Below are 16,483 nucleotides of genomic sequence, written 5' to 3'. Positions count from 1 at the left end.
TCAACCAATAATATTTATGATTCTCAATTATCACTTACTTGGATGTAACTTCTTTTCAAGCTTCTCAATAGTCCTCTCTAGGGAACTGATTTTTCTCTTTAGAATCGCTAACTTTGGATTGTTCCTGAAAGCAAAGATACTTAATTAAAAGTATACACTGGATTAAAAATTAACTCTCTAAAACACTTTGGTCAGTTTCTATTGCTATAGATGGCGTTGCACTGCTAACAAGAGATTATAAATGATCCATCACCTATGACTAACGGTTGAATGTGGCAGTTGGTTGTAGAGAAACATGTCATCATGATAAGTCGAACCAAAGATGTGCCACTGTGTTTGTAAGTGCCCGTGGTACACAGAAAATGAAGTGCCAGATTCGTTTATGTTTCAAAGCGGACTGTCCAATGTATCTACAGAGTGTTTCAAAACAACACCGACAACGTTTAGGATGTGATTCCTGACACCAAGATAAGACAAAAACTATAGGCCATCCTGGGTGCACAAATGCTTCTTTTCGGAGTTATAGGCTGCCGAAAACATGAAAAAAAAAATTAAACGTCCATAACTTCAAAACTATGGAACCTACTGTAGTCGGGTCAAGACTTCACGTAGGAACTAGTATGTGTCCTATCCAAATATCCATGTTTCAGAATCCTGTCGTACTTCCACAACAATTTTTATAGAGTTAGTTGGTGAGTACTTCAAATTTCATGCCCGTAGCCAAACTCCCTATACAAAATTGTTGCGTGAGTACTTTAGAATTCTGAAACATGTATTTTTGGGTAGCACGCATACTAGTTCCTACATGATGTCTTGACCGACTACGGTAGGTCCCATAATTTTGGAGCTATGGGTGTTTAAAGCTCATTTTTTCATGCTTTCGGCAGCCTATAACTCCGAAAGGAAGCATTTGTGCACCCAGATTGGTCTCTACTTTTTGTTTTATCTTGGTGTCAGGAATCATCTCCCAAACGTTGTCGGTGTTGTTTTGAAACACCCTGTATATGGGATAGTCTAGCACACATGTAAATGCAACATACTTCAGAAATATTGTCGCAAGAAGATTCTAATCCAGACAGATCCTAATGAGTTTCACGCTTGGGTTTTTTTTTTTTTTTTTTTTTTATTAATGTTCGACAATAATTGCTGTAGTCCGTAAATGCAAGGGCATTTCAACCAATTTCCGAAAGAAAAGAACTAAATCCAATGAACATTAGGAGTCAATAACTACGAAAGATAAGCGATGGGCACCACATATCTCTCGAAATTCTTGTTCCAGAAACTTCCAAAACTGGATACGAGGAAAGCAAAGTAGGCTCTAATTTCCCGTACCAATGGTTCGGAGGAAGCCCAGAGACCATGTAAGTGACCGTTACTTTTGTTTGACAGATGTGAAGGGCTTCTCTTCAAAATCAAAATATCACATCCAATATCCTAATTTTGGAGTCAGCAAGACCCCTAGTTCCCCGTAGTGAAGAGTTACTGTGCCGAAAGCTCCCGAAAATTGTACATTTGTTGTAGAAGAAGGAAGTTCAAGCAACGAGAACGTCGACTTCGAGCACCACCCCTCTCATGTGCACCATATCACATCACACAAGAAAAGGTAAACGATTTGGTACAAGACTTAAATCTATCGAAAATGAAAGCAAAAATCTTGGGCTCTATTGGAGAAAAATGTGAAAATCACCACGTTTCTAATCCAATAGAATAATTTATCTTAGTTTTCAGAGATTGGAGGAGTTGTGTTTCGTACCAGTATTAATTTTTTTATCTCAGGAGTTTGGTCATGAACACAATCTAGCAGATTGGCAAATGTCATTGATTTGTGTTAAGTCTGAAGGAAGTGTTACATCATATTGGTAGTGCTTATTCATCCGTCCCAGTAGCGTATGGTATTCACATAAAAGAAATGTAAGAGGTAATGCGTGACACATTGCATTTAATACCGTACATTCAAGTAGCGAATCTATGGAGACCTTAAAGTTGTTGGAACCCTGACAGGTATGCAATAAGGGTATACCAAATTTTGATGTTTTTTTTTGTGTGAATGGGACAGCCGGGACAGAGTTAACTATTATGTGCGGAAAACACGCCCACCACAACAAGCATATGTTCCAGGAATCAAGAATATATTACTTCAAAAACTCGTAAACCCTAACGACGTTTTTCTTTCCCCATCGCACATCAAATTAGGTTTGATGAAAATCTTTGTCAAAGCATTTAATCGAGATGGCCCACCTTTCAAGCACTTGAAGACAAACAATCCCAAATCTAAGTGAAGCAAAGGTAAGCGAAAGCGTGTTCATTGGCACAGAAATAAAAATTATCATGCAGAATAGTGATAGTAAGACTATTCATGGCTTTGGATTAATTGTTTTAACAAAAGAGACACTGACCAAAGCTTAAAACTTTACTTTATTTTAAATTATAATTTGTAACGTAAAGGAGAAGGCCTGGTTACGAGGTGGTACCAGAAAGAGTGCTCAGCGGGAGTGTACTGCAATGAGAGGAGCGACGTGGATAGGAGTACAAAGAGAAATTTCATAACAAATATGATAAGAAGAATAGAAATGATGGAGGACGAAGAGGAAGGAAGGAAGGAGAGCATACAGAAATTCTACAGACAGTTAGAGACGAACGGTTACAGCAAGAAAGAGTTAGAGAAGGAAGAAGAACGCAGGAAGAGGAAGAGAGGGAGAAAGAAGAATGAAGAGGATGAGAGTGGAAAATGGCATGGCATAGAAAGTATGGGAGAAGAAACGGAGAAACTGAACAATTTATTGAAGAAAGGAGGGGTCAGAACTTATAGAAAGAGTGGAGAAACTTTATTAAGATCAATAAAGAAGAAGAATAGAAAAGGAACTAAAAAGATTAATGAAGAGGAAGAAGGGGTCATTTACAGGGTATGGTGTGAGGACTGCAATATGTCATATATAGGAGAGACAGGAAAGAGAATGAAAGAAAGGATAAAACAACATGAAGATTATGTTAGGAAGAAAAAAGATACCAATGCCATATACAAACATGTTAAGGAGACGAATCACGCAATTAATTGGGATAAGACGGAAGTATTGGAGATGGAGAAAAGAATGATAATAAGGAAGTGGAAAGAAGCGGATTGGATAAAGAAGGTAGGAAGAGATAAACTGATGAACTGGACAGGGGGCTTACCAATTAATGAATCATGGCAAGGAAGTTTGAATAACATAGAGAAAAAAAAATAAATAAATAAAAATAAAAATAATAAAAATAAAAGGCCCTTATAAGAACCAAAAATAAAGGAAGTGATTAAATGGAAAGTGAACACGAAAACTTATAGGATGTGCTGAAGGCCTCGGTAAATAAGAAAAATAAATAAATAAATAAAAATAAAAAAGTACAACAATGACTCTATATATGACTGTTAAAAGAATTTAAAAATTTTTTTATAACAATGAATATATATATGACGGTTAAAGAATTTAAACTCTGTTATAACAACATTTATATATATGTCTGTATTTTCATTAATTTCGATCGTGTCTGAAGAAGGATATGCTAGATATCCGAAACAGTTACAAATTATAATTTAAAATAAAGTAAAGTTTTAAGCTTTGGTCAGTGTCTCTTTTGTTAAAACAGAATAGTGACTTTGAATGTACATTGTCGGACATAGAAAAGACAATACGGCAATCATTCAACTTCGTGTGTTCTAGTTTCCTTGGTAACACTAAAGCACCAAATTATGAAACTATTGTTCGTAATATGGTGCACTGCTTTCAAACCATGAGATGCAAAATATCCCTGAAATTACATTTTCTTGTGGGGGGGGGGGTCACATTTGGACTTCTTTCCACAAAACTTAGATGTTAGTGATGAACATGGGGAACGGTTCCATCAGGATGTTGCAGCATTTGAAATACGATTCAGTGGACAATGGAACAACAATGTACTTGCTGAATATTGGTGGCTTATCATCAAAGAGTCTCCTTCAGATAGATACAAGAGAAAAATATCACAATCATCATTTCTGTAGAAATTTGTATAAACATTTGTTTGTATACGTAAAATGTCTGTTTCATGTCTAACAAAATGCCATGTGACTGTTCAATAAAAATATTGCGTGTTATGAGAAAATTGATTTTACATGTCGGTTTAACCTCTTTAATTTAATTAAGTTTTAAACTAAAGGACAGAAACATGATCAAATTTGTTGTACCTAGTACAGTGCAATGTAAGGCGAAGAGTATACAACTCGCACTGTGTAAAGAATGTGGTTGAGCAGGAGGAGATTCTGTTATCGTTTGGGAGCGTTTCTCGTGCTATGACTTGAGAGCACTTATACAAATAAATGTGAGCATGACCCAGCATGTTAATTTGGTCATTTTTGATGACCGGATGTTGCAAATTATCCATATCTTCGTGATGAACACCTAGCAGGCAATCCCATCTTCTAAGATCTCAATTGCTGTGTTCACTGGCCCAAAAGAGTGTTGTACGGTTTGAGGAATACTTAGGAACTCTGTAACATCTGATCTGATCCTCAGAGTCCTCGGATTTAAATTTGTTCGGAAATATATTGTGCTATTTGGAGCGATGGAGGAAGCGCCAAAATAGGTATCAGATATTTTATTGGAACTACAGGATCTACCGGTAAGGGAGAAGATATTCACATACATTCAACATCTTGATCCACTTCCTAAGAGAATTTAGGAGATTATTCAGGCCAGAGACAGTGTTAATTGATACTAGGTAAGTTCTACGATGATGGTCATTGTTTTTGTGCTAATTTTACAATAAGAATATTACATTTTATAATTTTCATTTGACATAAATCAACAGAAGTTTTCTCTTTTCCTATTCTAGAAAGCAGAATTCGGGATTACAAATCACGAAGTTAAAATCACAAATAAGCATGAATTGATTAACTTTTGCCATGTTAGACATTCACAAAATAATTTAAAATAGAATTTCAGGTGGGTGTCCATAAGGAGTGTCAAAACCTAATCATCTCTAATAAGGCACTTACATCAGTGGAGAAACGTCCATATGTTACGATCCTCAGCTACCATTTTTATCTTAACGTAGAACCAACCTGTTTTAATATAATTGAGTAATTCCAATCTTTCCCTCCCTTTTCCCCTTTTTCCTTGTACTATACCTATTGTCACACCTCTCAAGGTACAATTTCTGACTAGAATACTAACGAGTTTTTTAAATCATTTCTTTTTTTAAAAAAAAAACTCTCTCAATTAGTCTTTTCTCTCTGTTATTCTTAACACTTCAATTTTTTCAATTCAACCAGCTATTTGCCATTTGTCTCCATATCCAATATTGAGATAAGTTTTGCTAACATAATAATTCATTAACAAATTCAAACTAGCAAGATGGAAAAAATATTACAATAGAGTGTTCACATATTCCAACTAATAACGATTTTAATATAGTTGATATATTTTAATATAGGTAGTAAGGTTTCTTTTGTCGTAAATTTTGTTATATATAATACTATAACTTACGCTTTCTCTTCTTCATTAAGGCTTTTTGAGTTACTGTATTATAGAAAACTACAAAATAAAATGGATATTCTGCAACATATTTGGTTTCCAACCTATAATAATTACTTCCTCATTTTATCAACTTCATGACGATCTATTAAATTTTACCTTATCAGGGCAATATTATACTTCAGGCACTTCAGCAAAATTAAGCCCATAAGTAAAAATAGTGAACGAAATTGTTTTGAAATTAGATCTACTAAATGTAAGAAGATATGTCATCTTGGTCTTTCAAACTTCAGATTGGACTGTAAGATATGTTTCTAACTACCAAGATGAAGAAACAACATACTTCTATTATTTTTTTAATTTTTATTGTATATTCTGTTGTGTACAAAATATACCACTCCTCTCTGGAAGAAAAATCAATGTTATAAACTTTAGTTTGGGTATATTATTTATTTGACACTACAATTTCAACCTCTGTTTTATTAATTGGACAATATTTTAAGAAATAAACCCACAATATTGGAAAATAAAGTTAACTTCGCCATGGATGTAAAAAGGCCAGTTTTATATTTGCATATTATCCAAAACACTTAGATATCTTATCCTGAAGTTAATCCTCACATGGTGAAGTTCAATATTATTAGGTAAACGTCAAAATCGTTTCGATATTTATCGCACTCAGTCTATTCTTACCTATTCTTACTTATTCTTACTTATGATTACTATTATTATTATACTTTTACTATTACTATTTCTATTATTATTATTATTATTATTATTATTATTATTATTATTATTATTATTATTATTATTATTATTATTATTATTATTATTGCATTTGCAGTAATATTAGTAGTAGTAGTAGTATTAAGAAGTATTTTCTTACACGTTTTTGAAGAAGTTTTGGTCTTTTTAGATTGTTAAGGCATATTTTTTTATGCTACAGTTGAACTGAAACATATTCTAGTCGCACAAACTTGTTCAATACTATCACAAATGTATTAGCGCAGTATCTAAGTGATCTTTCCCATTATGGCATAGAGTCAAAGAAAACAGTTGTTCAAATTTTCAAATTCTGAGACCGAACGATTTTGGAGAACTAGTGGAGGGCAAAAATATTTAACTCTATTCTACTTTCTACCCTTAGAGATTGAATTTAACAAAACCCCATTTTACCATTTACTAGGGGCTCGGAAAACCTAAACAAAATTTTAACTTCCTAAACAAAACGCTTTCAGAGATCTGGTGAAACGTTCAACCTCCCCTTTCTTCTAAGATATCAAATTTTCCAAAACCCTTCTTATTCACAGTCTAAAAGTCAAATAATAGAAAATTTCAAGTTGTAACGGCCTAATCAAAGAGTTAGTGAGTAAGTTACTGGATTAACTTGTTTATGACTTGGGGTATTATTGAATAAATTTCATAACAAATTTCTTGGTAAAATTTCAGTGCGCGGATGTTCATTTTTTGAAATATTACATTATGTATTAGAAATGCAAGCAAAAGTCTCAATTCACAAATCTACACTACTAGGGCAAGTTTCTTGCGCCCGATTCCAGAGTCAGACACGTAGCCAAGGGGTGGGTTCGGAACCCCCCCCCTCCCTTCGGAATCAGACAAAAAATAAGGGGGGATAAAACAAAAAGAAACAAGAAAAAGAAGAATCAACGTTAAAAATATAAAGCTGAAGCAAGTGTTTGGTTACTCTCTCTTATGAGAAGCTTTGTGCGTAGGAGAGGGGGGTTCAAGTTAAAAATGGATATTATTGTAACGGAGCATTCTGAATTCCATCTAGCTCCATGCTAATCCTATGAACTACAAATGACGATCAGATAGACTTTCAGGTAGAACTTAGGAAATACCAATAATCCCCAATAATATGAGCCTGGCAACATAGATTCCAGTGACACTTGTTAAAGAAATTTTCAATTTCGCGGCAACACTAATCCATTTTATAGGATGTCTTTACTGCCAAAAGACATCTTGTTGCTATCCTTGACGGCATTAAACGAAGATAAGAAAAAGAAGAAAGAAGACAAGAAGAACCGAGTTCAAATGACCTCGAAAGATTATATCTTTTTCAATACTTTTTTAATATTCTTTTACTCAAGATTTCTTCATAGTTTGTTATTAAAATACTTACTAACATATCCTCATTTTATTGTCCTAATAAACCAATATGGGTACCGTATGTTGCCAGTAAAATAGTTTAGACTGATCAAGCCCCTGTTCTGATAACCATAGTATTACGTCACGGATCCCCCCTATTGCGAAATCCTGGCTACGTGCCTGCCAGAGTTATCACTGCTTTTGGCGACTCGCGTCACTAACTACGTACAGAAAGGGGCACGTCCCTAGATGATGAAACGCTATCGCCTCCTTTGACGGCTCACATTAGTAACTACCCATTCTCTCAAGAATGCAAAACTACCAATTCCGCAGTTCAAATCGATACTCAATTCTATCTAAATTATAATAAGAAATTTTGAATGAAGCGTTTGAAACTAATTTACTATTGTTGATTTTTTCCTTTCAACTCATCCAGTTATTTAAATACGAAATTAAAACAATGGTAACAATTACAAAATACAATAAATGATATTTCCTTGCTATAAATCAACAGTAGCGACACCATGTGGTGGAACTCTACTCTAAATGATTTTGGTGCTGTCTCGCAAGTATCTATTGAATAGATGAGAAGGTGGCGGTCGACAACGGTCAGGGTTGCCAACTCTTGAAAATAAAATTACCGGCACGCCGTTAAAATTCCCTATATACTAATATAGGCTTAAGTGTGAATTATCTCTGTTCGAACCCATCCATGGGAAGGAAATGTACTATCGTGCACAAAAGTACATTAGCACATGTATTCTGCATATCCTTAGTACATTCACTAATAAGCTTAATAGATACATTGTGCTGAAAATGATAAACTGATGTAGGTATTGGTCATTTTATTGTATTTACCAATAACTGCCACTTCTTTAAAATTATCGAAACTGATGACCCAAACATATTAATCCTTACGTGAACAATTTTGGATTTACAAAGTGAAATTTACTCTAAATTGTACTTCAACTACAGGAGATTGGTTTATGAAGTCCTAAGGAAGGAAGTTGAAAGTTTAATGGAAGGTTGTCATATGCAGCAGCTAGGTACCTAAAACAAAACAATGCAACTAACATTGAACTAACGAAATGCCTAAGAGTTATTTGCCAACAATCGGTGGACAATTTAAATTTGTCGCTATACTTGTGCCGCACAATTATGAAAAATTTCTATCTCTATTGTTAAAAACGATGTTTCACAATAAAATCTTAATGTTATCAAATTTCTTAAAGAAATGAAAACTACTATAGATTTTTAAATGTATAATACAGCGGAAAGTTCGATGTTCGATATTTTATTCCGAATTACAGAATTCAAAATACCGATCACACAGGGGTGGTTAGATTGTACCGGCGGTCACCGACCTTAATCAAAATAACAGCAATATTTCCGGCCAGGCCGATAAAGTACCGGCCAGTTGGTAACCCTACGACGGTACGGGACATACTTATTCAAGTTGTTTTTAAAGATATCACTGTTAAATGGCATAACTGACTACATTTAAAAAAAAAAAAAAACATATATCGATTTCATGGATTGTCAAGATAGTATATGTATTGAATGAGTCAACTAAATCGAACAACATAGTATATATTTTTTTTTAAATCTGTACAATTAGTTTTTGTATGCACTTTTATTTAGTTTGTAAGATTTTAGTTTAAAGTTTTTTTTTTTTTTATTTTGGATAACTATGAATTTAAGTGTTTCAGTTTGTAAGATTTTATTTATTTTACATAAAAGTTTATTTACTTTTAAATGTGCTTCCTTACATAAATTTACATGAGTTAAGTAAAAATTACATATATAACATATGTAAGAAGCCTGTTGCGTAGAATTAGATAGTGGCTAATAGTTAATTATATATAATTTAAACTTACCTTTCAATTTCATTTTCAGAAAATCCACGGAAACCATCAGTTCCATCACAAGTTGTGAACTCATCACTTTTCAATTGTTCCAGCGGCTGAGTCTGGTAAGAAAGCATATTATACATGTTATCACACTTATATTTTGAGTAGTGATGAGGGCAAGAATCTTGGTCTTGCAGTTTTTATAAGAGTCTTGCACAAGTACCAGCACTACTTGAATTTTTTATAGAATGTAAAGAAGAAGGAGACGAATTTCTTGGCTTCAGTAAAAATGCTGCTAGAGTGGATGTGTTCCCAGTAGTTTATGCAATCCTTGTGAGTCGATCTGCCTCTCTAGCATATAGCTACAGTAGGTCGTTTTCTGTAGATAGAGGAAGGTTACCAAAGAGCACGCACTTAATATTCATCTTGAAAAAGCACCAAAAATAATGGAGCAAAAATTATATAAATTGAATATAATTTTAATTGAAGGTTAAGCTACACTGTAAGAAATGAAAACTTTACTACTAAATATAGAAATGAAGATATACGTTAAAAAGTGAAAAAAAAAAAAAACAAATGCGTACTCTTAAGAACCACTGTCCCAAAGAGTGCGTTTCGTGGTCCCTAAGAGGACGCACTCAACACCTATCATACTTGAAACCCAAATCCCCTTCGTAAGACGAACACTGATCATGTCACCATCGTTCACAATTAATGCATTGAATCCAGTCCTCGTCAATTGGTTCTTCATACAATTCGTGACACATTGGGCTTGAAATTTGGTTGATCTCAGCTGCAGTTTACTCTGTTGAACTGGATGGTTCATTGAGATAAAAAAAAAGTTTTCTCTTTGACTTAACATTTCCTTTAATTCGTTTGCTCTGAAGGACCTTGTGAAATGGAGCACTAGTAAAAATTTCAGATCGACGTTTGGTATGTGCAGTTTGTCGTATTTCTTTTATTTTGGAAGAGAAATGATGTATCTCGGATAAACAGACGTTTTTGAAGTTGCGGCTTCTGTACGTGTAAGACGTTTCCCTTTCTCTATGGTAATCGGAGCCATGTTTTGCTCAACATCTTCCTTCGAAACACTTCCAGGATTTTCATTTTGATCATTTCCTTTGTACATTTCCTCACTACTTAGGACGTCGTCGCCATACCATGAAAGGCAATAGCAAACTACCATAGATTCACCATGCCTGGGGATCTTCGGACAGAACAGAAGGTCATCATCATTGTCATTGTAATTTAAGAAATTCCGTAAATTGAAAATAATACTTATAGAAGATTTACAGTTGGTGCTCGAATTGAAGACAAACAATTGCAAATAATTTTACAATCCATTAAAACATTGTTACATTCCGCTTTCTTAACTAACTAACTACAGAGATTAACCATGTAGTCTGTATGATTAATGCCGCTACCCACACACACTCTTAATGAAATTATCTCAAGGAGTACGCGCGCGCGCTCTTTGGTAACTCATTAACGCGCACTCTTTGCGAAACAGCAGTCAATTCGAGTGAAATTCATCCAGGTGGCTGCACATGCAAGATCCCCGAAACTAAGCCATGGTAAACAATTCTATCTACATTCATGTTTTCTACCATGCAACAAAGGTACTGTAGTTAGCTATTATATCAGAAAAATTTCTTAACTAAGAGTAGGCCTACTTATATATTACATAAAGAATTCAAAGAAGTTATTTCTATCTGTATTTTCTGTTTGGAGTTATACGTTAACCTCTGTTTTCTTCGTATCAACACTCATACAAAGACTCATAAAACAGCGTAGCAATAATAATTCTGTGTGTTACCACTTCAGCGTAATTGGCGCTGCGCGCTCTTAGGGCGTGCGTACTCTTTGGTAACCCTCCTCTATTGCTCGTTTTCAAGCCACACACGTGTCATCTTGCGCCATGTGAGCTTTTTTGGTGGACAAACACTGTGTACGTAGATTTTCTCGGCGTTTCTTCGTTTTATCTTACTTTCTTCATTCTACCATTTCAGTCATTTCTCATCATTACCGTCTCCCTTAGCCTTAGTGCTTCATCGTGGGACGTTAAACTAGATACTTCATTTCATTTCAAAGCATATTAGTGGTGTTCTTCTTCCAAAACTAAAGAGAAATATTCTGTAGTAATGAACATCGGTAATACCGTACACCATAGGTGTCGACTACATGGGTATCGCCTTGGGTCCGAGACTCAAGCATCCTTTGGGAATTTTTAATGCCTGCTCATAAAATTAATATCAAAATAACATTTTCATGACATTGACAAAAACTTAGTGCATGTGACCGCAAGTTTGATTTCATGGGTGGATGCTTATACGTTGAATAATTGTTTTAGCCTTCTTAGGCATACGGCACATCTTGGATTGAACGATATAACCAGACCCGCAACCAGAGGGGGGGGATGGCCTCCCTAAACTTTTCGTGACCCCTCCAGACACCACTACAAAAATCACAATTAAGATATTTTTAAGGAAATTTTTAATGACTTGCCCACCTAACATATTCGTGCCCCCCCAAACCTCTGTCGCTGGTTTCGGACCTGGATATAACATTATACTATCTATATTATAAAATTGAAAGTGACTATTTTCGTGATTCCTAATCTCTTGAACCACCCGACCGATCTCGATCAAATTTTCAACATAGATGAGGTTTGGGCCTGAAAGTGTTTTCATCATTTCACTTTGACGGTAAAACCTAGGGGAGGGGATAGGGGGGAGTTATAAGTAATAAATAAAACTTAATAACTCTTGAACCAAACGACCTATCTCGATCAAATTTTTAACATAGATAAAGTTCAAGCCTGAAATGTTATCTGTCAGTTCACTTTGACGAAGGGGGAAGGAGGAGGGGTAGATGTACAAAAATCAATGTATATAAAAATAAAAGTGACTAAGTTTGTAACTTAATATCTCTTGAACCGCTCTCAAATTTTTAATATGCATGAGGTTCGGTCCTGGAAAGTTTTGTAGAATTTGTTTCAGTTTGATGGTAGAACCTAGGGAAGGAGGAGGGGAGAGGAAGCTGTATATATAAAATAAATAAAACTTAATAATTTTTGAAACACCCGACCGATCTTGATCAAATTTTCAACCTAGATGAAGTTCAGGCCTGGAGCGATTTTTATCATTTTACTTTGACGGTGCAACGTAGGGGAGGGGGAGGAGGGAGATATATATGTAAAAATATATATATATATATAAGTGACTGTCTTTGTGACTTCATCCCTCTTGAACCAGGTGATCGATCTCAATCAAATTTTCAACATAGATGAGGTTCGGACTTGGGGTGTTTATTATCAAATCACTTTGATGGTAGAACTTAGGGAGGGGGAGAGGAATGGAAAATGTACAAAAATAAATAAAATTTATTAACTCTCGAACCACTCGACCGAACTCGATCTCATTTTCAACATAGATGAGGATCGGACCTGAGATGGTTTCTGTCATATCATTTTGACGGTGCAGTTTAGGGGAGGGGGAGCGAAAATATATTTAAAAATGATCGAAAATGACCGACAATAAAACGGAATCTATAGTTTTTGGGGTCGCTGAGATAAACAGTGACACTTCTGATGCTGTTTAAATCCAAATTCAGCCCCGGAGCTTGGCGGAGGAAAGGGAAGATATATAAAAATGATCGAAAATGACACATAATAATGATCAAAAATGACCAAATATTGGTGTCGAATCCATAGTTTTCGGCGTCGCTAAGGTAAACAGTGATACTTCCGATCCCGTTTAAATGCAAATTCAGCACCGCAACTTGGGGAAGGAACGAGGTATATAAAAATTATCGAAAATGACAATTATCAATGTCGTAGTCATGGTTTTCGAGGTCATTGAGATGAACAATGACAGTTCCAATGCCGTGGCTTGCAACATGGGGGAGGAGGAGATATATAAGTTTATTGAAAATGACCGATATTAGAGCCGAATCCATAGTTTTCGGTGTATCTGAGACGAAGAGTGACATTTCTGATGCCGTTTAAATCCAAATTCAGCCCCACAACTTGGGGAGGAGGAGGAAAGAAAACTATAAAATAATCGAAAACGACCTATATCAGAGAGCGCTTTACTAATAGTAAAAAGTGACTGACTAACGAAATATATTATTATTATTATTATTATTATTATTATTATTATTATTATTATTATTATTATTATTATTATTATTATTATTATTATTATTAGTTTTACCTAACGAAGTGGGTAATTGATGCTAGTAATCTATATTCACAAGTAAGGCTTCAAATAACTTGGAGTTTGATGCCATTATTTTTTATCTCTAATACAGGTCAAAAGTATTTATATAAATTGAGTTTACACAAAAGACATAGACAGTTGAGTCGTTTTCAGTTTTCACTCAAATTATTCTAAAATTTTAATAGGTTTGATAATAATAATTATTATTTTAATTTTCTCTCTCTCTCCTTTTTTTTTTTTTTTTTTTTTGGTCAATATTGTTAAACATATGATCATCATCATAATAGCTATTCTGCGATTATTGACAGGTTACTTGCTGCCTGAGCAGGTTCGACAATCCTCAGCTAGTCTCTTCGTCTTGACGTAGCAATTTTCTGTTTTAATACCTTCCTTCAACTAGTCTCCTTCGCTCCCTCCCCCTCTTTCCTCCACAATATCCTCTAGCACGTTCCTCATAATACACTTCCTCCTCAGCCAATATCCTAATAAGTTCCTCTTCTTCCTCAGCCAATATCCTAACCAGTTCCTCTTCCTCCTCTTAACAATATCTAAAATTCTTCTTCTTTTCCCCTACTGCTAATATTTCTAACACCTTCTCATTCGTTTTCCGTTCAACACACCTAATTCTCTCCTTTTTTCTCCATGCCCATGTTTCGAAAGCCTGCAACTTTTTCATCGCTTTTGCGTAATGTCAATGTTTCTGCCCCACAGAGTACATATTGGAATCAGTAAAACGAAATCTCAATATTTAATTGGAAGTTTGTTTAATACAAGGAGTAGCTAATCCTGGTTGAAAAGAAAGATCTGACGCCTTTAGAGTGTAAAAATAATGTTGCAATTCATGGTATTTCAATAATCTGTGCCGTCTTGATTTTCTTTCATGCGTCTCAGGCGTAGCCTCCCCAGTTTGGTAGCCCTTAGAGTGTTGGATCTGTTAAAAAATATAGAAAGATTACGAAACGTTGTGATTTAGGCATACCTTATAAGTAGTGAAGCGTGGGCACCCATTAAAAAAAAATAAAGGTCATCACCTATGTTCTACACTATCATCATACTTACACGATGTTAAACTATATTACATTTAGAAACATACATTGTATTTCCATTACTATTGGCGCATTGTAGAGTTTATTATCCCTTATATCCATAGTAAAATTTACCTATGAAAAGCTTGAGATTTCTTAAATGCAAGACTTGCAAGATTCTTGCATGCAGGACCAAGACCAAGATCAAGGGTTCCAGTGCTAGACCAAGACCAAGATTGGATGTGCAAGACCAAAACTCCCCCGGTCTTGGTCTTGGTCTTGCATTTGCTCATCACTAATTTTGAGCAATATCTAAATAGATTTGCATTTTATAATCTATTCAATCATTATTTTATAATAATGAACCTAGACCCATTACAGCCCGGCAAGTTTTGGAGGCTTTTTTGCCCAAGCCCGGCCCGGCTAGATGATTTTAAATATTCTTGGACCGAGCCCGGCCCGGCCCGATAAACATACCGCCGCTAAGCAACACAAACGGTAAATATTGCATTGTTTGTAATACCTTTGACTCCATCTGTGTGCACACAGACTTCAGCGTTTGGTTTTATTCCAATTATCGTTTAAAGAAAGTCAATGATTATTAAAGAACTGCAATTAATCGGTTCGAGTCCGACCTGATCTCAAGAAAAAGCAGTGTCAGCCAAGTGGCCAATGCAGGTCACTAGTGGACATCCAAAGAACCGTATGGTCCGGATGCTTAGTTCTTTGTGTTAAACTGGGTGTGGGCAGCAATTTCACGATATATATTTGGGCCTACTATTACACTTACAGAAAGTATTACTGCTAGTGAACAGAGTGAAATTTTAGGTAACTAGGTGCATTCTGTAGTACAGATGTTGTCTTTAAGAACTTAGTCTTTCACGATGGCAATGTGATAAATGCATACACGCACAACCAGACCTATTTGGGCGTGGTATGAAGAGCATTAAGATCAACTTCAACATCTACTTGGTGTGCTAAATCCCCCGATTTGAACATTAATGGACGTCTATGGTCAGTTTTGAATCAGCGAATCCGTTGAAGATTTCCCCCTGCAAAGTCGTTAACACAACTGAGTCTGTATTGCATGAATAGTTAACTATTTCTGTGCAAATGGTTTTCCAGTGATAGCCTTAATTCTGCGTACAAGTTGTACTACGAGTCTAAGGTGGTCCCACGCAGATCCGTTGCTAGGCTGTAGCCAGAGGAGGTTCAAGCCTCTTTACAACTATCTTCAGTGCCCTTGCAAGTTCCAGTTGCTTGTTTTAATAAATACATATTTAGAAAGAAACAATCAAAAATATAAATTGAACTCAAGTTAGCCCTCCCAAAAATTATCTCCCCCCCCTGTCTTAGTGTTCTGACTACGAACCAAATACAACTCCCTATTAATCAAGTAAGTTGTACTTAATCAAAATGTTTCCATGAGTTTCATAACTATCTATAAGTATATTGCAGGGTACATGTCTGACAGATTTTGCTTCTTACCTCGAAAGTAGGTTTGGTTACTGTAGCCGAGACTTTTCGTTTCTGGGCCTCTTTGAATGGTGGCTTAAATCTAGCCGCAATGCCTACTGGCTTCCGGTTTATTTTCTCCTTCTCTGGTTTCCATTCTTCTTCCTCCGAGTCAGAATCAGGAACTGGTTTCTTCTTTCTGTTCAACATAAAATCTGGTTTTCTAGGGTTTAGTCCTGTAATAATAGTAATAATAATAATAATGTTTGAAGATCCCTGGTTCGATCGAAGCCGAACAAATCACATTTTTCGTCTTTTGTGTTCTCATTTTATACAAT

The 16,483-nt window shown here is 35.3% G+C and overlaps 1 protein-coding gene across 2 annotated transcripts in view; it reads right to left on the bottom strand.

Annotated features, from left to right (window-relative positions):
* LOC145685783 (uncharacterized) overlaps nucleotides 1-16,483 on the bottom strand; it is a 54,101-nt gene that overhangs the window by 31,465 nt on the left and 6,153 nt on the right. For both annotated transcript variants that reach the window (XM_081758310.1, XM_081758311.1), the window contains exons 2-4: nucleotides 16,179-16,381; nucleotides 9,473-9,564; nucleotides 39-124 (exon numbers count right to left, since the gene is read on the bottom strand). In XM_081758310.1, coding sequence (XP_081614436.1) covers nucleotides 39-124; nucleotides 9,473-9,564; nucleotides 16,179-16,381 — 381 coding nt within the window. The remainder of the gene's footprint in view (nucleotides 1-38; nucleotides 125-9,472; nucleotides 9,565-16,178; nucleotides 16,382-16,483) is intronic.

This window comes from Thermobia domestica, chromosome 5, assembly GCF_964235325.1.
Source record: "Thermobia domestica chromosome 5, izTheDome1.hap1.1, whole genome shotgun sequence".
Lineage (NCBI taxonomy): Eukaryota > Metazoa > Arthropoda > Insecta > Zygentoma > Lepismatidae > Thermobia > Thermobia domestica.
Note: the sequence above shows the minus strand (reverse complement) of the source record. Positions and strands in the feature narration are given on the sequence as shown.